This window comes from Papilio machaon, chromosome 1, assembly GCF_912999745.1.
Source record: "Papilio machaon chromosome 1, ilPapMach1.1, whole genome shotgun sequence".
NCBI classification, from domain to species: domain Eukaryota; kingdom Metazoa; phylum Arthropoda; class Insecta; order Lepidoptera; family Papilionidae; genus Papilio; species Papilio machaon.
The window spans coordinates 1,135,482-1,159,631 of NC_059986.1; the positions used below are offsets into that span (position 1 = coordinate 1,135,482).

The 24,150-nt window shown below is 34.2% G+C and overlaps 1 protein-coding gene across 4 annotated transcripts in view; it reads right to left on the reverse strand.

The window, feature by feature from the left end:
• Positions 1-24,150, reverse strand: part of LOC106712815 (zinc finger protein ush) — a 134,925-nt gene that overhangs the window by 48,778 nt on the left and 61,997 nt on the right. The window contains exon 1 of one of the 4 annotated variants that reach the window (XM_014505465.2): positions 21,658-21,844. The exons of 1 other annotated variant lie outside the window; for it this stretch is intronic. In XM_014505465.2, coding sequence (XP_014360951.2) covers positions 21,658-21,754 — 97 coding nt within the window. In that variant the 5' untranslated portion in view covers positions 21,755-21,844. Of the gene's footprint in view, positions 1-21,657; positions 21,845-24,150 lie in introns of those variants that run through there. 2 more of the 4 variants (XM_014505467.2, XM_045686315.1) reach the window with 2 other exon arrangements.

The following is a 24,150-nucleotide window of genomic DNA, read 5'->3' on the forward strand; positions in this document are numbered from 1 at the left end:
TATTACATTATTATTTACTTATCTGTTCCCTGATAGCTACCATTTTCAAATATCGATAGTCAAAAAGGATTTTTTTTAATGTTTGTGACGAATAAACTCAAAAACTACTGGACCGATTTCAAAAATTCTTTCGCCTTTAGACAGCTTTTTTATATCTGAATAATATAGACATAATACTGTCGTAAAATGTTTTAAAAATGTGTATACCCGTAGCTAAGTGGTTACAAGTCGCTGGATATTATGATATAAAAAGTTGAGATAATCTTTCTTCCTAATTAATTTGGATTGATATATTATGCAGTATAGGTATACCCAACCAATGGTTCTCGATCGAAAGGCCACTCTAGCGAGAATCGTCGACAATCCCAATAATTGTTCAGTAAGGCCTCCTAGCGGCGGCGATCGGGCCGCGGAGGCAGATTAGCCGCGCTCAGGCCCTCCTAGGCCTCCTCGACACCACTCCACAAGATCGTATCGGCCGCTTGCCTTTCCCCGCCACGGCTGGCCTTTATAAGTGCTTATTGATACCGACACAAGTGGAAGAAATCTTCTCTCTTGTTAAAGGGAATTTTTTTGCTGTAAAGACATTTCTATATCCTAGTGGTTTTTTTTAAATTCGTTTACATTTTTTTCTTGTACTGCTATAAATTTCATCTGAAAATTCGTTGTTAAACAATCATTAACTAATTAAAAATCTCTCTTTACATTGTTTAAAATAATGTTATTAAATTTTACACAATAGGTGAATTATTTCACAACTCATATTTTTACCCCCTTTATCTTCCCACTGCTGGACCTATGCTCAGATAAAGGCTGATGATGATGATGAATATTTCAACTTTAATATAAACTTTTAGTTACATTTATCATGTCGCAAATGTATAAATTGAACAACCTAATCTTAAAATCCATATAACAAAGATAAAGTTAACAATGTGTTTGTTTTTCAAAATTAGGTTCAATTCATCTATATATATAAAAGAAAGTCGTGTTAGTTACACTATTTATAACTCAAGAACGGCTGAATCGATTTGACTGAAAATTGGTGGGCAGGTAGCTTAGAACCAGGAATAGGACATAGGATAATTTTAACCTCGTTTTCTATTTTTTATTCCGCGCGGACGGAGTCGCGGGTAAAAGCTAGTTTTTAATAAATACAAGATTTGTTCATATTTGCTCTAAACATATTTTAATCTGTTGTTTGTCGCATTAGGCTGATGATTTAAAACATAACTGTTTATCCTCTCTGTCTCAGGGGTGGCGCAGTATCTCGAAACCGCGATCGTCTCCCTCGAGCCACAATCTCCGCATTATCTATGCGAGTGCAAGGCTACAAGCAGTTGACAAAGTGCAGTACGTGATATTGCCGCCATTACTCGCCGTGATTCATATCGGGCCCCCCTCGAACTCCATCCCACCCCCGCCCGACTCCTCGCAGATAACGGGCCGCACGTTGTCCAGATATACCTATTAAGGATGCACCAGTGTTCTCAAATAACCATAAATATCGACCATGTTAACCGTAAACCTGTAAACCATAGGCAATAAAAAAAAAACAAATGTCAAAGTGACAGTTAAAAAATTCTCATTGAACTAACACAAAAATGTACGTAAAGTAAAAACAATCAACAAATTCTGATCGAACAAACAGATCGGACGTTTATTGTCCGCTATCGTAACATTCCACCTCCCTTGTTTTTAACAGAGACGCCCAATTTGCTCGGGAGACTTTTTATCTGTTCGCCTTTTTTTTCCACACGACAAACAAAGAGTCGATATGACAGGTCTCCGTGCGGCCAGTATCGCACGGGGACGACGAAAAACGAGAAATCGAATAATCGAGCAATCGAGTAAAAACAAGGAGGTGGCAGCGGCTCAGCGGGCCGTGACAATTGCAGCTGCACTCCCAACTGCAGACGCCGCGTTGTATTGGATTATTTCGATTAAGTGTTTTGGCGGGCTTGTTTTAGTTTATTATGGCCACTGTTTATGTTTTCAATTAATTTTGAAATATCCCATGATAATATTGAGTATTGCGATGATGACTATATATGAGTTTGAACAATAATTATAGTTAAAAAAATACCAAGTACACTTTTCTTAAATTATCATTTTTCTTTTTATTTTAATTACGTTCTAAACATATGTTATTTATCTTACTAATATTGTAAATGCGAATGTTTAGATGGATGGATGTTTGTTTGTTTGAAGGTATCTATGGAACGACTCAACTGATCTTGATGAAATTTGGCACAGATATAGAACACAGTCTGGAAGAACACATAGGCTACTTACTACGTTGTTTTTAATTCCGCGCGGACGGAGTCGAGAGCGAAAGCTAGTTTTATTATAAAACTGATACAGGTTTAAGATTTCTCTATAGTTCTTACGTGATGTGAAATCTCTACCTTTTCTCGGAAAGTTGATCCGTGTCCGCCAGGTTGGCGTACAATAGTGTTGTGGACTAGCCTTTCTTATTGTAATCGAGTGTACCGGGCGGGCGGTGGCGGTCGTGCAGAAAAAATGATAGTGATGTACCTTTTCAAACGTTACGCAAAATTTTATTCTTATGTTAGAATATTTTAATTTTTTATATTTTAATAAATTATGAATTTTATTTGAAATCTTATATTCTGTGCAAAGATTTTTCTTTTTATTTGTAAAGAATGGCAGTAAACTAGAACAACTCTGGATAAAACATAAGCATAAGAATATATCGCGCAAAATATTTTATTACATTAAATTCGGAAAGTATACAATGTCAAAAGTTCAATTGAAATCAATCAAAATTCAATTTCAGTCAGGCAGCCAATTTGCGAAAAACTCTTGCGAACGCCGAACGTCACTCAAACTTTTGCCAGCTTTTAAAAGAAAAAAAGTTGTCATTCCTTCGACAGAGGAAGCAATATGGACGATGATTTGACGTTTGCAACAAAACCGCGGGAAGCGAAGGCGGGAAACTCGACGGGCGCGGGATGGATTCGAAAATTAAAATCTCGCGTGCCCGTTGCCGCTGACGGGTGTCGCTGTCGAGCGCAGTGTTGCCAGTCGCGTTGCCAGTTCGGTTTCAGGCTTGTTCTAAATATGTCAACACTTCTTTGTTATGAAGCGACGTGCGCGCGGAAATGAAAGTCCATCGAGTAGACGCTTCATTATCGACACATCGCTTATTATATACCGTATTGCGACACGTATTCAGATACAGCAAATTAACTGTCAATTATCTCATGCCTTAGTTTTATATTTCTGTATTTAAAAAACACGAAGTCAATCACGAATTTCTGAAAATTTTTAATTGAATGACATGTGAGGTTTTTGATTCAATTATTATTCATTACCTTATGAATGTTGCTATCTCTTTACCACATTTAAGGAATAAAAATTGCGTATAAAGTTACAAGACAGGAACGTAATGTCAAACGTCATCCGAGCGAGCGCGCGCTCGGAAACGGCGGGAACGTGTCAAAGGAGAATGAAGCGGGAAAAATCCATTTTCAACTTCGCGTGGTGTGTCGGCGATAATTCGGATGCGAAGAAAACTTACATGAGTGACGTATCTAAAGACGGCAGGCGTACAGATAGCCTTATGTACACCTGAAATAGCACAGACTCGGCGTAAGCCGTTCTGTCTCTCTGTCTATTTAAAAATGTCGAGTTTGTTTGATATTTAGTCGTTACCTAGTCTCTTTATATTGATCTGTCTGTTACACAAGCATAGACGTTAACTGTATTACTTCAAAAATACAGTTTAATTAATCACGTGTTTAAACCATTTAACCGCTGGTGTTTACATTTGGACATAAACGTGGTTATAAAAGGTTATTTCTACCCTTAAACATGAAAAAATAATTGGTTATTTATTTGTCAAAATAACATTTCAGAATCCTACGCATTATCATATTTTAATAGTCATAATTTCTAGTAAATATCTAAATCAGTGTGCGATAGAAGAGTTGATATGTTAAAGTAAAATCTCATTGAAACATTGTCTAAGCTTTTTATTGTTAGGCTTTTAAGTTTTTGTTTTCAAGTTGTAATATTAAATAGCAAATTTTCAGTTTAGCAATCGATAGCAAAGTTAATCTGTGAATAAAATCATTAGTGCAGGTTGCGCCACAGATAGCGTTAGGATTAGCTAAAGGCTGCGATGTTCCCACGAGGCTTCGTGCGAATTACTATATCATTTCTAACTTAATAAATACACGTAGTTTCAGTTTAAGTTGGTCACAATTAATAAATAGACATTTTTCATTATAATGTTTTTTTTTTAATTTCTATATATTTATGTGTTATTACATACTGGCAGTCGTTCGTGACTTCGTCAGTGTTGAATTAAAAAAAAAGTAATCAAAGCCCTGTTAAAAACTTGCCGTTACGACGATTACCGGGAACAAACGCGGCCTTGAGGTCAGTTAGAAAGACAGACAAAGATTTTGAAAAATTAGCTTTTCATCTTCAGCAATGTACAATAAATAAGATCATGTGTACGAAATATATATTTTTTTTCAATATTGCACACACACTACAATTTTTTGGTGATGTCTTTTGATATCGTACCTTAGTTGGCTCATCTTTACTGTGATAAGTATTCAAGACACTTACCTGAAAGAAAAAAGAACAAAAAACATTAAAAAGAAAAAAAACTATGTAATTATATGTTATTTTTGTTTATTGCGTTTTCAAAACTAAAAACAATTGAAAACTACACACTGCAGATTATTTATATGAGATCCGTAGAACGTTAAATATGCAAGCGAGCGTTCGATTGCAACAATAAATATTATAACTAACAAAGTTTATGAACAGAAACAGCAATGAATCATGAACAAAACAATGTGATTATCCTCTCGTAGGTATTCTGCTAATAGTCGATGATACAAGTCACAAGCGGAATGCGGGACTATTGCATTAAGATTTGTACGGCAATCATGATTATATTTAAAACTGCGAATGTTTAATCCTATAACGTTTTTAGTAAATAAATTTTAAATCTTCATAAGTATTATCATTCGATTATTTGGTTATGAACAACTTTCGTGAAATTCCACAGTAAAACAAAAAAAAAACCATTCAAAAATAAGTTAAAAACAAATTTAACACTTTAAATACTATTGTACAAGTTTAACATAATTAAACGTTACTTGGAAAAAAAAACAAAAACATGTAAACCGCGACATCTAATCGCTATTCGTACCCGCTACCTCTTATTACTTGCAAACATTTGAGAGTTCGACAAGAGGCAGGCGGAGGAAATGAAGCGGGCCCGGTGTCGCGATACCAACAGCCAACATCCAAGACAAAGAAAGCGAAGTATCTTGACACTTTATTAACGCAAACTGTGACAAATAAGTTGTAGTAGTATAGAGATCCATTGCGAGTTGTTAATGAAATTTAGATTTATTAAGTGGACCTTATTGGTATAGTTATGTCTTAACTATTTGTATTGTATGATGATGATATTTTAAGATTGGAATCTAGAGACTACGTTTGCACGCATTAAAATAATACTTAGTAGGGGTATGAAAAAATAGATGTTGGCCGATTCTCAGACCTACTGAATATGCTCACAAAATTTCATGAGAATCGGTAAAGCCGTTTCGAAGGAGTACGGTAACTAACATTGTGACATGGAATTTTTTATATAAGACAAGATAATGAAGTAAGATTTTATTTGAGCTTGGATTTAAATGTTTTATAAAAAGGTTAATAAATAGTTTTGATAACACAATGTATATAATACTAGCTTTTACCCGCGACTCCGTCCGCGCGGAATAAAAAATAGAAAACAGGGTAAAAATTATCCTATGTCCGTTTCCTGGTTCTAAGCTACCTGCCCACAAATTTTCAGTCAAATCGATTCAGCCGTTCTTGAGTTATAAATGGTGTAACTAACACAACTTTCTTTTATATATATAGATATGGATATTATTTGCGTACTTAAAGCATAAACATTAAAAAACAAGTTCAAATCTTTAGTCAAATTTTTAGCAATGAAATTTCTAGAAACATTTTCATTGGTACTTAAAAAAAATGCTCATAAAGTGCGATGAAAAATTTAATTGCTCGTGTAATCAAATTCCATTGATAAGATTTAGCGACATGGCTCTTGAAACTATATTACTGGTTGACTGGTTGTTGTGTTTGTTCTTACATAATCAACTAAGTAAACATATCGTCTGTTAATAACGCTACGAATGTAATAACAATGTAATTTAATACGAATGTTTAGATGGATGAATGGATGGATGAATGTTTCAAGTACTCTACGGAACGGCTGAACGGATCTAGATGAAATTAGGCACAGATGTAGAACATATTCTGAAAGAACACATAGTCTACTTATTACATTTTTTAATTCCTCGCGGACGCAATTGCAGGCGACACCTATTGTTATAATATTCACTAAATATCTTATATTTACATAAGCTTTTAATATATCTAATCTTAATTAAAATATTAACAAGTCATTGAACCCGTCCGCGTGTTTGTTAAAATCTAAGTCGTTCGCGTTATGGAGCTTTACAAATGATCACATTAAAAAGATAAATAAACCGGCACTGAACCAAATCAAATGTAATCAGTGGCGCTCACTCCATCGTCGCGTCGTCGTCGTGGAATTGAATAAAACAATAAATGCCAATGTTGTCGCTACAACTTATCCGATCGTGACGTAGTCGGAGCCCCTTTACACCTTACGATTTTAATGTTATGCGATACAGTATTCCAGTTACCTTTGGATGTATTAAATTTAATTTTTTAAAACAATTAAGAAACTGTTTTTTTCACCTTATTGTCCTCAGTTGAAGAAATTTTATGTTTTCTACCAATTTCCTAATAAAGTCTGACAAAACCTTATTTTTGATATCAACACAATATTAAAGGAGAAAAAAACAGTAACAATACGGAAGTAAATTAATATCTAAACGGAATAATATATATTTTTTTTATTTTAAGGAATACATTTTCAAAAAAAATATATCGTTCATTATAATATCGTACGATATAAAATAAAGTTGAAAACATTGAAAGCTAAACATGGCGTATCCTCGTCGCTTTCAGGAAATTAGCAGAGCTTCCTCCGCGGGATTATTGCAAAATAAGATATTGTTCACTCGATCTATCTTTTCATTTGTTTTGTCGCATTTCAACGCCTCTTTGTTCTCTACAGCTACGAACCGAACGACTGGTTTTGATCCTTCGATAGTTTGCAACCATTATATTTGAAATTAAATTTCAGAAAGATTAATATTTCAACAATCCTTTACTTTAGGGCCGATATACAAAACACGAAAAAGGTTGTATTTATAAATCAATATTTTAGCGTTAAATTAGTTAACGGTCTATAAAGGTTCTAATAATGTAGTCTATACTTATTCCTAAACAGATCAGAGATCAGAGAAATAGAACTATGTACAGTCCAATTTACACTAACATGTTAATCTCGTAATGTCTTTTACTTTTAAAGTTATCTACTCCAATGTCTATCTACTTGGTATGGTGAGAAGACAGTCACGACAAAAAGTATAAAAAATTTGGTATCAAATAAAAATGCGTGCGCTGACATGTACTCGTAGAACTGAGGTGACGAACCGTAAGAGAAATAGCTTCACTCCAACGCATTTCTCTGACACTCGACAGATTCAATATATTTTTCACTCAATTTGATTGACATAAAGTCGGGAGTAGAATGTTGCGAATATCATTATTTCAAAGACAAGTCGTAATTTGATATGAAATTATATTCTTTATATTTCTGGAAAATCCGATACTTAGTGTTTAAATATACTGATTTAAGGCACGAGTCCTGGATTCGATTAGTAAATACCAAAGAAAAAAGTTTATTGGACGCTAATTCACAAAAATATTGTTATCGTAAATTTTTCAAAAACAATGAAAGGCATGTCAATATGTTTGACGAGTGTTACAGCAGTGTAAATCCACGGTTACATAGAATAATAAAACAAACGTACATATATAACTCAAAGCAACCGATTTTAATATATTGATAAGGTTGGGGCACGCGGAAAAGCGGACCGATGCTAGATGTATGCGTCGTCACGGAGCCCGCCAATATCCGACCGAGAATTGAAATATCTGACCTCGAGCAACTCCCCCTCCTCCCTACCCGTTCCTAACACACTCTTCCCCCGAAAAGACCCAGACCCGAGTCGGATATGATAGGAATATATGCCAAAGTAAATGGCATAAGATTTCCGTTATGCCATCTTATAGCGATATAGAACTTAGAATAAATTATTTCTATAAAAAAGTTCGTTTTCTGTAGTAGTTTAAAATCTCCAATATAGATTGACTTCTGATCTTCGATTGTAGTCAATCGGATTTAGCTTAGCTCTTAGAATTTAGAAGGCATTAAGTATGCGCACTCCCCAGGAAAACGAAGTTAAGTTCTAAGTAAGGTGAGTCATAGCTGCGTTGCGGGACCGATTGTGCCCCGCGGTGCCGTTACGTCCGATTGACGGTCAATCAAATCGTACATTCCCTGCACGTGTGGCACTGTCTTTGCAAGCCCTACACTATCAACGTTAGAAGCAATCAAATTGCAACGTTAATTCCATGACAACAAAGATAAATTTTCTTCGTAAAAATTGTCCCGATGTCTTACGTATCGTATTCAATATAAAGATTTATTTCATTGTCATAAGATCACATTTGGTTCAACAGTGAAAGTTTTTAATTTTTTGAGTAAATTTAGACTTTATTCTGTTGTCATTTAGGTCGTAATTTGTTGTACTATATAGTTGTACAATGATGTAGTAAGTCGAATTTAACGCGAAAATGGGCCGCGTACGCGCATGCCCGATGACTAGACGCTGGTCAGACGTTACGCAGAAAATTAATGCGAAACGTAAGGCTTTAGTTATACTACTACTAGCTTTTACCCACGACTCCGTCCGCGGAATAAAAAATAGAAAACGGGCTAAAAATTATCCTATGTCCGTTTCCTGGTTCTAAGCTACCTGCCCACCAATTTTCAGTTAAATCGATTCAGCCGTTCTTGAGTTATAAATAGTGTAACTAACACAACTTTCTTTTATATATATAGATTAATATTTACTTATATTATATTTTTTAGTTCTCTTTATTAATGAAATTTCTACAAATTCACGACAATCATAACGTTTAAAGCAAATAATGTCTATTTACCGTATAATAGTGAAATTCCACTAACACTTGTACCTACTCCATATGTTACACACTCCATATGGTACACACTCCATATGGTACACACTCCATATGGTACACACTTCATATGGTACACACTACTTATGGGACATCAGCCCTCACAAAATTCTAGTGGAGGGAACCCTACTCTGTTACATAAATTTTGAGGCAATAGCATAAATTTCGCGAAAACTTTTTCAATTTTTATCCGTCGCTAACTTGCAATTATAAACAATACTTTCTAAACATATAGCTTATGTTTGCCTTTCAGTTGGTATCAATCGCACAATGCACACGCCACATATCGCAACAGATAGCGCACACGTGGGAAGCCAGCTGATATCGTTGCATCGATGAATCATTTCGAACCGCGATTTGATCGCATGTTGAATATTAAAACAATTTCATTATTAACTATACGAGTATATCTAGACTGAAATAGTCGCAATGACAAAGTCAAAATTGTAACTACCACAATTGTGTCATTAAATTACCACTAAGTGCGACCCTTACTGTAGATTTAGTAAAAGGAATTTACTATTGAAATATAATCTACTCGTGTAGTAATAAAAATAATGACAAAACAGATTATAAAATAATTATATTTGTTGGTAATTAAAATAATAAACTAATTCCAGTTGAAATAATCAATTCAAAATCATTGAAATCCATACTAAAAATTCAATGTTATTGGAGGAAATATAATCGCAACAAAGCACACTACCAATGAACCGTTATCGCCACGCTATCGCCGCGTTATCACCGCGTTATCGCCGCGCAGTCGTTAGTCGACGAGCAGCGGGCGTGAAATGGTGGTCGATTAACGTGTATGACGGCATTGGTGGAATTTTTACATATCCGTGTTTGAATTTAATATTATAGTTTTCTTTGTTAAGAACTATAGTAGCATGTGATATAGTTTACGAAAGTATTGTAATTTGAAGGTAAATTCAGATTTGAAGGTGATGAATTCAACTCCATCACAAAGTTGCGCATTAAAGTTCGTGGCTTTTGTACAAACGTGAGTTGAAATGTACACTTCTATCAAAAGTGTTAGAAATTTATGTACAATAGTGGTCCGTGGGTGATAAAGGAGAAACGTTAATCGCGGGTCGTGACACGAAGTCGCCATGCTAATAATTTTCAACATAATAAATAACTCAATAGAATTATAACTCTAGTTAGAAGACCAACTTATTCCCACAATCAATAAGGAAGGGGAATAATTTTAATTGGCACACAATAAAATATGTGAGTTTGTCCGTCCGCTTAGCCAGCCCGTATCGATTACATGAGGCTAGGGATGCGCCATCTCAATTCTTTAGAAGCATCTCACGATATTAACCAATTAATTATCATTCTTAGAGACGCAAAATTTTTGTAAATTAATCCTTAAATACTTTAATAAATGTTGTTAGTGGAGATTCTTAGAAAAACAAAATTAGCATATGGCAAATTCTACTGTGCAATTAAATTGCAGGTTTTAGAATGAATAGTTGAAGTAAAAATCGATTGGATCTCCAGATACTTGGATATTGTGCGGCAGCCCTGGGCAGACAGGAGGCAGCGTGGTGGCGGCGTGGCGTGCGCGCGCGCAGATCTCAGACCCGATTGCGACGCTCAGCTGCGACGCACGGGCACCACCTTCGTGACAATATAATTGTGCCGCATGCCTCATTCCCTTCCCTTAATTTATACCTAATAGTGAGATAATCTCATACTTTTTCGCACGTCTCATTTACATTTTAAACCTTTATCGACTCGCGAAGGGCGAAAGGATACAATAATGATATTGCGCGCTGCGATCGTGAGCTCCGATACTTTGTTTCTCTTATAGGGATGGCCCGAGCTTGCGGCATATCGATTACGAAATCAATTTCAACTAGCTTAAAGAAATACTCAACAGTTTAAATAAAATAAAAGACACTTTAGGAAGATCATTTAATTCTAAAAGCAGTAAACATATTAATTGTCCAGACAGTATTTATTTTAAATTTGATCTTATATTTTAACGCGTTATTCGTGTTTAGTTAACCAAATTAGAGAAACATCCCTATGAGTGAGATATGATCTGTAGCGCAAATTTATCGATAGAGGCGCGACCTCACTAGAGGGTCGTGCCGGGCGCGATAGAGCTTCTCCCGCGCAGCCTTAACGTTTATATTCCATAGCGCGGGCGTGAGCGCGAACCTTGTAAAGTCGCCGGTTTTAATTGGAGAATGTGATCGTGCGCAGCGGACCATCTTCAGAGTTATTGTTCTTTGAGGAATAATAAAGATGTTTCTTACTTTCGTCAGAGATAATGCGATATAGATAGAATATAGAGAAATAGTGGTGTATCTTTGTGTCCAGGTAGAATTTAGTCAAAGCAGCTTCAATTATTTTTGGAACGAAGTTCCTTATCGCGCGTTGTGAAAGGGGGCTAGACGGAAAAAACTCTTACGAAAAGTTGTCACGACACTTTTTGCTATATCACCATGGCAACGACGTGACAATATATAACGAAAATTCATAGAAATAAAATGTACTTCTTGTGAAGAGTTAAGTTTTTCATGCATAGAATAAACATTGGTTCCTTCACTAATTAATTGAAAGGAACTTCGTTCCATCCGGGTGTCCCTTGACACCTCTCAAGTTTTTTTTATTATTCTTATATGTTATAGATTAGGAAGTTTTGTACATATTTTTTGAACTTTGCTGATTCTAAGTATGTGCTGTTCGGAAACTGTGCTGTTGAATTTAAGTAACCCGATCAACTTGTTGGGAGATCGGGTGGACACGTAATGGAAATCGTGACTTCCACTCAACCAGATCGCTTATTCCTATTTTTATTAAAACATCATCATAAAATGACAACATTAAAGAATAAAGATTGCAATTTTTAAGATTAATCTAATACGATATTTGGCAGCTTGCTTGTTTGTCAACTTTTGCTATAAAAAAAAATATCGATAGTTTTATCCATCAATGTTTTTCCATAAACGACTTACGAAGAATGCATAACTTTAACCTTTCAATGCAATTCATTCAATGAGCTAATAACATAAACAAATCATATTTTGTAAGTACTTAATACTATCGTTGACAGATTCAAGTTGCATTTGAAGTGTTGAATGAAGATAAAACGTTTTGACAGCCGTTTCGATAAGTGACATATAATGAGTCCTATTCTGATGTATGTAAAGTTTTTGACATTGGATTCGAACTGTAACTACTACTACTACTACTAACTGTAACTGGTAATAACTTAAAGCAACAGTCGAAACCTCGTTATCACACTAATATTATAAATGCGAATGTTTAGATGGATGGATGTTTGTTTGAAGGTATCTCCGGAATGGCTGAACAGATCTTGATGAAATGTGGCACAGTTGTAGAACATAATCTGGAAGAACACATAGGATAATTATTTAGTTTTTTTTTAATTCTGTGCGGACGTGGTCGCGGCTGACAGCTAGTTGATAATAATCGTGAGATCGTCTTAAAATCTAGTAGATTGGTATCTCTATTCTTTGTTTTATTATTATTGTAATATATTGTACGTATATTACGTGTTTGGTTATAAATAAATATGATATAATATTGATATATTGTTGTGTAAAATTGTTTATAATAAAACTAACATTTATCATCTCGTTTGAATGTCAATCAGTTTAATTTGCTGTTAAAATCCCGTTTAGCTATAACTTTTATATAATTTATTAAAATAGAAACAAAAATTAGTAAATTATTCAAACGAAATAATATTTCTCACAGACCATTAATACTAATTTCAAGATTCGAAATTAATTAAAAAAAAAAACTTTAATTATTTCAACGTCTCCTATATTCTCCTTAGATACAATCAACTAATCAAATTCTATTGTACGAAAATCATAATGATATGTAAAATTGCGTCCAATTTAACGTTATATCCTAAATATTTTAACAGACTCTACAAACGTACAACACAATTCAACAAACAGAGATATGAAAACATTGAAAACAAATGGGTATACACGGGGCGTTGAATCTTAGACATTCAGTATCGTTATATCTGCGACAAGCCCACCTATGGACCTGCGACTATCGACTAAATAAACGTTCCTCGCGTGCCCAATAAATCCCACCGGTGGGACACGCGTACAAATTGGCGGGCGATCGCATCGCGACGATGTCGCAGTCGCCTTGTTAACGACAAGATGCTGCGATTTTATTGTCGCGTCGCCGCGTCGTGCGTCGTGACTGCCCACGGCTGGGCGAAGAGTAAATCATTTGCGCCCAGCCGTGGCCATCTGTCAATGGGTGTGTAGGAAGGTGTGGAAATTGTGTTGACATAGACTATATTAATGTTGCATATCCGTATGTTGCTTAGGGGATTGAATTCTAGAATCACTTTTTTTTAATTTTAATTTGATTTTATGGAGTTGTTTTTGAATATATATTTTTTTACTTGTTAAGCATATTGTACACATAACTGTAATCAACGTTTATTTTTATAAATTACATAAAACGTTCGAAATTTTAATTCTAAATCCTATGATTTTCAAGGAAAAATTTGATATGTAGTTTTCGGCGTAGAAATTATTCAATTTATTTTGATTTATAAAACTATGAATTACTAGTTAATAACACTAACACTTACTACTAACAAAGGTGAGTGTTATATCATCGCATACACCCAACACGGTATAATATAAATTAGTCCAACATACAGACGAACATACGAGCGGGAAATGATAAGGCGTACGAGCGATGCCCGCTTCCGCGACCGATGAGATACGATACCGGTAAAACATTGTGTTGCAACCTTTGACGATAACCAACCTTTTTGATTTAAAAGCTCACTACCAACATTACGAACACTTCTCTACCTTGGGTATCCTACAAAAAATCAATGCATAATTAACCCTTTCAATCCCTTAAAAAAACATAATTAAAATGTTAACAATTTTTTTTTTCATAATTATTCCTATTATATAACCGGAAAAAATAAGCCTATTTAATAGTAATTTGTTGAGTTTCTTTTAATCATAGGCTTTTAACATAAAATTGGGACGTTTGCATATCTAATTCAGATTTTAACGTTGAATCAAATTTGATTTAAAAAAGCCCGAATTAGTATTAATATTATGACCGAATTTAAATTTTAAAAACCCATAAATTTAATTTAGTCATCACATGTTATTGTTTTTATTTATTAATAGCTGTCGCCCGAACACCGTCCGCCTGGAATTAGAAGAAAAAATTTAATAAGTAGCCTATGTGTTCTTCCAAAATATATTCTACGTCTGTGCCAAATTTCATCAAGATCCATTTAGCCGTTCTATAGATACCTTCAAACAAACATCCATCAATTCATCTAAACATTCGCATTTATAATATTAGTAAGATTTATTAAAAATTAAAACAAATAATCCGTAAATGCATTTATCGGGACAATGGAATGCACTTAATCTCGTAGGCCGTACACACGTAGTTAGCGGTTAATTATTGCTAGGCAAATGTAAGCACTATCACCGACGTTTTATACTGACTGTAAGGGTCATTATGTCTTGCAGGGGGCAGGGGGTCTATCTCGACAGGTGCCGGACGATACTGGCCTTCCTACGTCGCCGATAGATAAGCAGTACAAGGTGCTAGCCCGCTTCCGAGGGAGATGGGGCCATGTTTGGATATTAATTATTTACACAATACTGCTCATGTTTTGTTACTGTTCTTTATAAAAGTAATAAGTATACATTTATAATGTATTTCAATAAAAATATTTATAGGTTTTTAAAGTTTGCACGCAATGGTACCTACTTAGTACTATAAATGTAAAATTTTAGAGATAGGTATGGATCTTGCTGATATTTGACAAAGATGGAGAACATAGCAAGAACACTTTTTTATATTACTAGGTGGCAAATGAGCAAGCGGCCACAGGAATTCGCCGCAATGGCGAAGCGACCGCTGCCCATAGACATTCGCAATTGCAGATGCGTTGCCTACCCCCAATCGAAGAAGGAGACGTACAAAAAGAGAATATTTAACCTTCCTATGCATCTCCTCCTGCATCAAATCCACCTCCCCTTCCCATCCTTTCCTTGTAAGAAAAAGGTAGGAAGGGAAAGAGGACTAAGATTAGGCCATCGGCTACTAATTAAGTTTTTTTTTAATTACGCGTGGGTCATGGGCAAAAGCTGTTTATTCTTTCTAAGCAATCAAAGTATATGTTCAAAATTACCAAATTTTGTACCAAAATAAATCTAAATATATTACTAGTCCAAGAGCGAGTCGTCCGATATTTAGAGCTTATTTTCACTTGCACGACTACGATTGCTGGCTGGTTAGTACGACTATAAAGTAAACAAGAAAAATAGATAAAATGTAAACATTAATTTTGAATCGTGGGGTTTTACCAAGGTAAAAAATATTTTAGATTATGTTCTTGAAGTTTTTTTTTGGTAATTTGGTTAAGTGATAATAGGTGACAATATCAGAAGTGTATGGGGGTAAAGAGACATGATATCGTATGATAGAGCCCGCATATGATAAACACTGTTCAAATATCTAGGTTAGTTGAAACTTTATGTATTCGATGCCATTAACACTTGATAAAAAATAAATTTACATCTTTTTAATTATTCCACAGATAATATTGAGTTCAAATGTACCTATTAGTTTTTTTGTCTAGTTTGACGTTATTTGTATTTTAATGGGTTTTTTAATGTAATATTTTATGTTATTCTTAGGACTATAAACATTGTTAATGATGAAAAATAAAGTTATTTATTAGTTGTAAGTAACGAATACATATAACAAATAGCAACAATATTATTTTTTATCAGAACTAATCTAAAATGAATACGTACGTTTTACGTAATAATTGAAAAAAAATTATTAAATTAAGAAAAAAACTTCTAATACATTTAGGGTTTCTACGATATTTTTAATAGCAAAATAACCTTACTAATATTATAAATGCGAATGTTTGGATGAATGGATGGATGTTTGTTTGAAGGTATCACCAGAACGGCTCAATGGATCTTGATGAAATTTGGCATAGAGGTAGGTAGTCTTGAAGAACACATAGGCTATTTATTGTTCATTTAATCTCCGCGCAGACGGAGTCACGGGCGACAGCTAGTATTTTATATTTCCATATCAACAGCGCATCAAAATACTTTTAACGATAAAGTATTTATAAGAAACGAATAGTAATATACAAAAACTGTAGATTCCTCGCTGGATTACGAACAAAGAGTTGGCCGTAGATAAGGGGCGTATTCTGGAGGCGCGCGATATCAACGCGCACGATCTGTTATCGCCCACCCGAATCTCCCGCCATTTTTGATAAGGCCCCCCCAGTCTCCATACACTCCCCATTTCAGATCGACTATCAAACTATAGGATGTGAACTGTTACGTAACATGTAAAATTATTTTAAAAACATTTTTAGTTTTAAGTGCCTTGAATTTTGTAAAAAGGTAACTGACGCTATATTCAAATGTGCTCCACGATTACTAAGACTTAAGATTAAAAAAAAAAAAGTATTATTTATAGCCTTCATAGACGTACAATTTTCTATTAAAGCATTAAAATAGTTTTCAACAATGAATATAACAGTTCTGCGAAGCTTTTTGTTCGATTTTGTAACAGCCTGTATATCAGCAATGTCGCGGCGCTATCGGCTGGCTCTCCGACGCCGATTACGATCTCTGAAATAAATGGAAGGTGGGGCTACGGTGTGACACGCGCCCCACGCGACCGACCGCCTCTCACACCGAATTGCAACACTTTCTCAATGATATTTAGTTGAGAAATCTTAAATGTACTTTTATTAGTTTATTGTCTGATCTGAATTCCGAAAGAATTACTATGACCTTGGTCCCTTTGCTGCCCTTTAACGGAGCACCCTTAATGTTTTTTTTTCAACGGTTTACACCTAAAATTATGGTATTTATGTTCTAATATTTTAACTATTTTATCATTATAGATTGTTATAGTCAGTATCGAAAAAAAAACAATAAATGTTGTAATCGATTCTTAAAGTGTGTCAATACGACGCGTCGTGAGGCGTCTCGGAATCGAACCCGCGACCTTTCAGCCGGCCCCGCCCCGGCCGGAATCAATTAGCCCGCTCGTGAGGGACCCGGCCCACCGCAAGGCCTATTCTACACTCAGCAATATATATACGACTGGTATACATGTGATTTATATATTTTTTATTTTTTTGTGTCATTTCTTTTCTTAATAATTTCTTAGCGTAGATTTCATATAAAAAAACTTACACAAAGCTACTGCTAAAGTTCGACCATTGAAATGCCACGACCACACAGAAAACAGGCGTCAAGAGAAAGCATTACCGCGTTTCGTCGGATGAGTGAGCGTGCCGGAGGCCTAATTTTGGTCCACGTTCCCCTTCCCACCCTTTTCTTATAAGTTAATGATGGAATGAGGTAGTGGATATGGCGAAAGTGGGGACGCATCTGTAATTTCAAATGTCTATGGATCCCTTCGCTATTTCGGCGAATTCAGGTGACCGCTTGCTTGCTTGCCACTTTATAACATTAAAAAAATTTGGCTTATAACCAAATCATATTGTGTTTTAAAAGTCAAACGAGTTTAAATTTTTAATTAGGTTTAACAACGCACATGTGTTAAGCGTATAACTCATTCTAAGCATTATCTTTCAAAGACGTATAAATCTTAGTAAAATGGATGCGGCGATATCTCGGCAGTGCGGTGAGGCGGGCCACGAGATCTATGCTCGGGCCTCATACTGCAATATGCGCTAACACCGTTATATCTTAAACTCGAGGATATATAAATTAAAAACGGAATGTTTAATACAAGTTTGACGTCAATTTAAGAGTCAATTTTTTTAATGTTATTAGTGTGCGTGTTGCAAATTCTCCTCACAAAAACGCCTCCAAATTCCTTTCTTTTGCCTCATATTTGTGCTCTGGATTAGTTATCTATAGGTTATAAATCTATGTTAAAACTTATATATTTACACATATTAAGTAATATTTTTTGAACAAAATATGTTTCAGTAGGAACATATAATATCTGACTTTAAAAGTAATTTTTTACAGATTTTGCTTAATGAAATTATAGTGTTAATTAGATTTTATATATTATTTTATCTAAATATTTCGTGTCAATTCTTTATTTTGATGACAGTGAAAATAAAATAAAACAGATTTATATTATTATTAAATAAATTTAAACTTTAAATGGAAGCTCTAAAATATTTTTTCCTATAATCTTACTAATATTATAAATGTTAAAGTTTAGATGGATGGATGGATGGATGTTTTGGCATAGATGTAAAACATAGTCTGTAAGAACACATAGGCTACTTATTCATTTTTTTTTCGCGCGTGTCATCAAAAAAATAATCTTGCGTTTCCTTTATATTTAATTTAGTAAAAATGGTTTATTAAAACGATGTGAATTCATACAAATACGTGAGCAGAGACCCTGATATTAATATCGTGTTATTTATTTTTTCGGTCATCAACTTTTACGTGTTGCCTACAAAAAACTTGTGAGATGGGCGCGATAAAGCAACGGCAGTGAGCGCCTGATGTGTGCTACAGATAGCGGGTTCGATTCCCGCCACCAAGATCTCGCCTTCAGATAAACATTTGTGTTTTGGGAAAAAAAACTTCTCATACATTAATGGAAACAATAGACGCTTAGTATGTTCATATTTTAGTGGATTATTTAACACGTTTTAATAGCAAGCATGCTTAGAATTTTATACGGACAGTGGTGCCATCTTTGGACTCAAAATAAATTAAAATTGAAATTGAATCTTTATTTAGTAGTATAATGATGTTTTCCAAATTCTGTATTATTCATTGTGATTTTACAAATGCCAAAAAAAAAATGCTTTTCCATGATCAATTTAAAAGTTAAGTAAACAAACATTTTGTGAATACTGTACTTAAGTTAAGTTATACGGCAGTAATTATAAATGTTTTTTGTTATAATTAAAACCAAGAAGCTAAATTTGATATGAATTATACGTAATTAATTTGAATTATTAATGTGCGTAGTTAATTAAAGATGAAATTAAGTGTGTATCATAAAAAATTAATCTTTATCTTAATTTACAAAGACCTAAATATAGTTATTAACTCAAATTATACAAGTTATATATTTTTTTAAGTAGAACAATGTGTTACTTCAATACGAAACCACAAACAATAATTACAGTCTTTTAATTCCCCAATTTTATCGATATTGTTAATCATCCATAAAGTTTATGATGCACTATTGATACTATACATGTTACTAATATTTAAAATGCGAATGTTTACATGGATTTTTGTTTGAAAGTATCTCCGGAACGGTTCAACAGATCTTGATGAAATTTGGCGCAGATGTAGAACATAGTCTGGAAGAACATATAGGCTACTTATTAAGTTTTTAACTCCACGCGGACGGAATCGCAGACTACAGCTAGTAATACCTAGTACATATAATTCATATAACAACACAATCGATACATAAATATCTAAATGCATTAGAACCTGTATAAAACCTAATACTAAATAGGTATACTAAATAGGAATACTGCCTTCGAATTCTTCATTTACATGGTGTTTTAAAACTACATGTTTTATATGGTTTGGAATTATACAGGTGGTGTTAATCAAGTCACAAGATATAGTTTTCTTCGTCGATAATCAAGAAGTCAAAGTTTGTTTTTTATGTTGCCAGTATTCTTGTCTGTTTATTGTAAGTCGGCAACCCTAGTTATCAGTGGCGTCTCGGGCCTGATCGAAGGCAGCCGCGGCTTGATAATGAACGTGAAATCTCAGCGCAGATAAGGTTCCTCTCCCCCTTGCCCCCACGCGTCCCCTCCCCCGTTATCAGGAGGATCGGGAGCTCGCCCGCGTGTCCCCATTCACTCGACTCACGTCATTTTTATCATCGCTGGTACAGTTAGCAGATATGTTATGGTTTTCGTGTTATTTTGCAATAAAATTGTTAGATTATTTGTCCTCGTGTATCCTCTAAAATTAAATATGGTAATATATGTGCATGTTTAAATTTTGAATCTCTGAATAAAAGAAAATTCAAGTTGTAAAAGCCATCAGATTTTAATTGCAACGTAAGTAATAAAGTAATAAATTCAGTTAAAAACAAAATAGTCTGTGGAGGTACGTGGTCTCTGCCTACCCCTTTGGATTACGGGCGTGAGTTATATTGTTGTTGTAATATTTATTTAATTACAAACCGTATAATTAATAAGTGAAAGTGTTTAAAAAATATATAACCTATAACTACACAAATATTAACAATTAATTCAACAAGAAACATTACAGAGATTGACAGTTCACTATGATTTCCCTCCAAGATACAGCACGGTAGGCAGACATGTTTGACAGTGACAGGAGCTGTCAAAATAGGCGACACGCCACACACGTCTAGAATTTCAAGTGGAGATCGTAATTTGCAGTTGTCAAAGGATTCGAATGTGTGCAGCTGGCTTTTTTAATCTATGTGTTGTGTGTTTTATCTTTTAATCTACATTGCTTTAATGGCGGCCAGTATTAAAAGTCATAAGATAAAAATGTAACAGACATAAATATATGTGTTTAAGTGAAAAAGATCACTTTGTAAGTGAATTAACGTACAGATGAGATAGAAATATAGAGAAATCTTGTAGTATTTGTATTATTAGGTTTTAATTTGCAATTACAATACGAGTAAAAAACGATTTGTATAAATAATGCAGTTTATGTATTGAACTTCTGTCTACTCCACAGTAACATAGGTTTTTAAATATTATAGAGTAAAAAAGTTTTGTAAATAAAATCCTTGTCACATTTTTATGTATTAGAGTTTTGGATTCTTAATCCTTACTGCAGATGATAAGAGGGAAACGATTTAAAATCCCGTGTTTACTTTAATTCCATACTTGTGAGTATCAAACAAACAAGATAAAAAACATATAACGATTCTCTTATCGTGTTTTCATCGAAATCATCGCAATATGTTGTTTACTCAAGTAATTTGCTAGTAACATTTTTAACGAAATAACCTATAAGTGCATTTTGTTTTCATGTTAAAACTAGTTGTCGCCCGCGACTCCTTTCGCTCAGAATTAGAAAAAATTATAAGCTTATGTGTTCTTCCAGATTTCACCATCTGTGCCAAATTTAATTAAGAATTCAACCGTTCCGGATATACTGTCAAACAAACATCCATCCATCCATCCATCTAAACATACGCATTTATAATATTAGTAAGATAATGCGAAAAGCGACAGGAGTTCAGTTGTTTCAGCTAAGCGCTACAATAATCTGTAACGTTTAGCTAAATCAACAGGTTGTCGAAATATGTAGTTGAAACTTATTTTTAGAATTAAAAACGTATAATTATTTCTGATTTGTTTTATCTTTAATAGTTATTTTTATTTAATAAGTTCAAAGAGCGACGGCATAGTTAATACAAGCTATTATGATTAGTAAACAAGTTTGCTTAGCTTACAGATTGTTTTGACGTGTTCAGCGCCACCTGGCGGCATGTCGGCGGCACTGGCGCACGCCAGCTCCAGCTGCTTGAGGTACCGAAGCCACAATAACATCACAGCGCCTTCGCTCACACAAACAACACTAGTTCAACAAATAACCGAACGGAGCTCGTATTTTCGTTTGCGACGTCATTCTTTTGCCGCGTAAATTGAGTGACTGGCTGGCGGCGTTGGGGCGCCCCTCCACGCACACAGCGCCCCCGTGTCCGTACGGTGCACTCACACACGCGCTCGCGATCCCTTATCAGGCTGCTTTAACTAGCAATGGCTGGGCCGAGATGCTATCGCGCCCGGGCTCGCGGTAACGTTGCATTGAAAGATAAAGTCTCCGATCCTATCGCCGTGTTTGAATAAACTTGTATAAAATGTCAAATAAAAAAGCTGGCCGCCATAAAAGTTGTATCTATGGTTGGCGATGTCGGTGATAGCGATTCGTTCCCAACGGGATTCGCCAAGCAAAATATCGCTTTAATTATCATAGAGGTGTAGGGTTACTAAAACATGTCTTCAATAATCTCAAATGTATTTGATACTATCTAGGCCTTATCATCAGACTGAATATCGTATGTATTTTTTTTTTATTTGCTCTTTTAAATAGATATTTAAAGAGTCGAATTACAAAGTATTTTCATCAGAAAAATGATGGAGGAAAAAAGTTGCATGAATCTAATTACTAAAGTTTTTTTACGTCGTATTTTTAAATCTAATATATAAAATTCTCGTGTCACAGTTTTCGTCACCGTACTCCTCCGAAACGGCTTGACCGATTCACATGAAATTTTGTCAGCATATTCAATAGGTCTGAAAAAAAATCGGTCTGAGAAGAGGCCAACATCTATTTTTCATTTTTTTTTTAACTGTGCGCGGACGGAGTCGCGGGCGACAACTAGTAATGTTCTAATATTCAATTACTTGTATGCAAGAAAATTATTGAAGTGGACTTTCTAAAACAATTTAATGTAACAAAGTTAAACGAAGGAAAAGAATTACCATTGTAGTGATAATTATCACTTACTCAACAGTAAGTCGAATGTAAAGAGCTCAGGATTAAAACAAAATGAAACACGCAAGCTCCTTGTCTCTCTTAAATCGGGAAATCGCGCACGTTTTCCATACGACTGTGCAGATACAAACAAATGAAGATAGTAACTTGAACATTGAATTGCAAAAGTTTTGAATTTGGAATTGAATGAAAAATACAGAATTATTGACTTTTATATGTTAACTAGCTGTCGCCCGTAACTCCGTCCGCGCAGAGTCAAAAAAAAACTTAATAAGTAACACATATGTTCTTCCAGACTATGTTCTACATCTGTGCCAAATTTCATCAAGTTACCTTCAAACAAACATCCATCTATCCATTTAAACATTCGCATTTATAATATTAGTAAGATTTGTAGTAAATCAAAGAACTTTCTTATTAGATTTGTAAAATGTATGTTTGTTGCAGACGGGTAGGAAAGTATTATTATGTCCTGTTGTCTTAAAGGTTTAACCAATTTATAATTTACAAAAACATAGTCTAAAAGTCGAATTAAAAACATCCTTTTTAATTTATAAATTAATATTTTTATCAGTTCTTGGAAAAAGCTATTGAATGTTGATTATTTTTAATCTGTTTGCCAGGTATAAAAATTATGGTAATTTTCCATTATCGATATAATGTCAATATGTTTTTTTTTGTAAACTTATTTTTTTAAATCTTTGCATTCGTATCGCAAGACTGAAGACATCATTACGATTCAACAAACAGATAATAATAATTTTAATTAATGTTACATTACCATCTTAATGCTATCTTATTTTTTTTTATTAATTTATATAATAAGAAATAATGACTTGAATAGAGCTAGTAATGGTTTCTTGAGGTATTAAAAAAGAAAAAAAACCGGCAAATATAAATTCCAATTTTTATCTTTCGAAAATGTAGGACTCGATTGAGGAAGTTCACACTCACAGATGCTTTACCTTTCATTCTGATGACATAGTCTTTGAAAAAAAAAACCGTGAACTTTCATTTCATGAGTGGCGGTTAAATATTCAGACACTCGTTGAAATCTTTTTTTTATATTGAATGGTAACATTACAGTTTGGAAGGTTAAAAATCTTACCTCTACGTGACGTAGGAATAAATTTATTTTTATTGTTTTATATCTTCAAAGTGTATACTTGTAATTAATTATCACGATAAATAATACGCCTTTATTTTTGATACATCGATTCTAGCTATTGATTTGACAGCTGGAATCGATTATCACGAATTTTAGGCGCGAAAATAAATCTGTTTAGATTATAATCGTGTTTACTTATTATTCCTACATCCGGACAATTTGTTTGTGGTAATGCGCATTGTACATTACTTAAGATTATTCTCGTATCAACAAAGATACGAGCAAATGAGACTTTTTATGTTGCTTATTGCAAAGACAAAGAAAACTTATTATGGTACA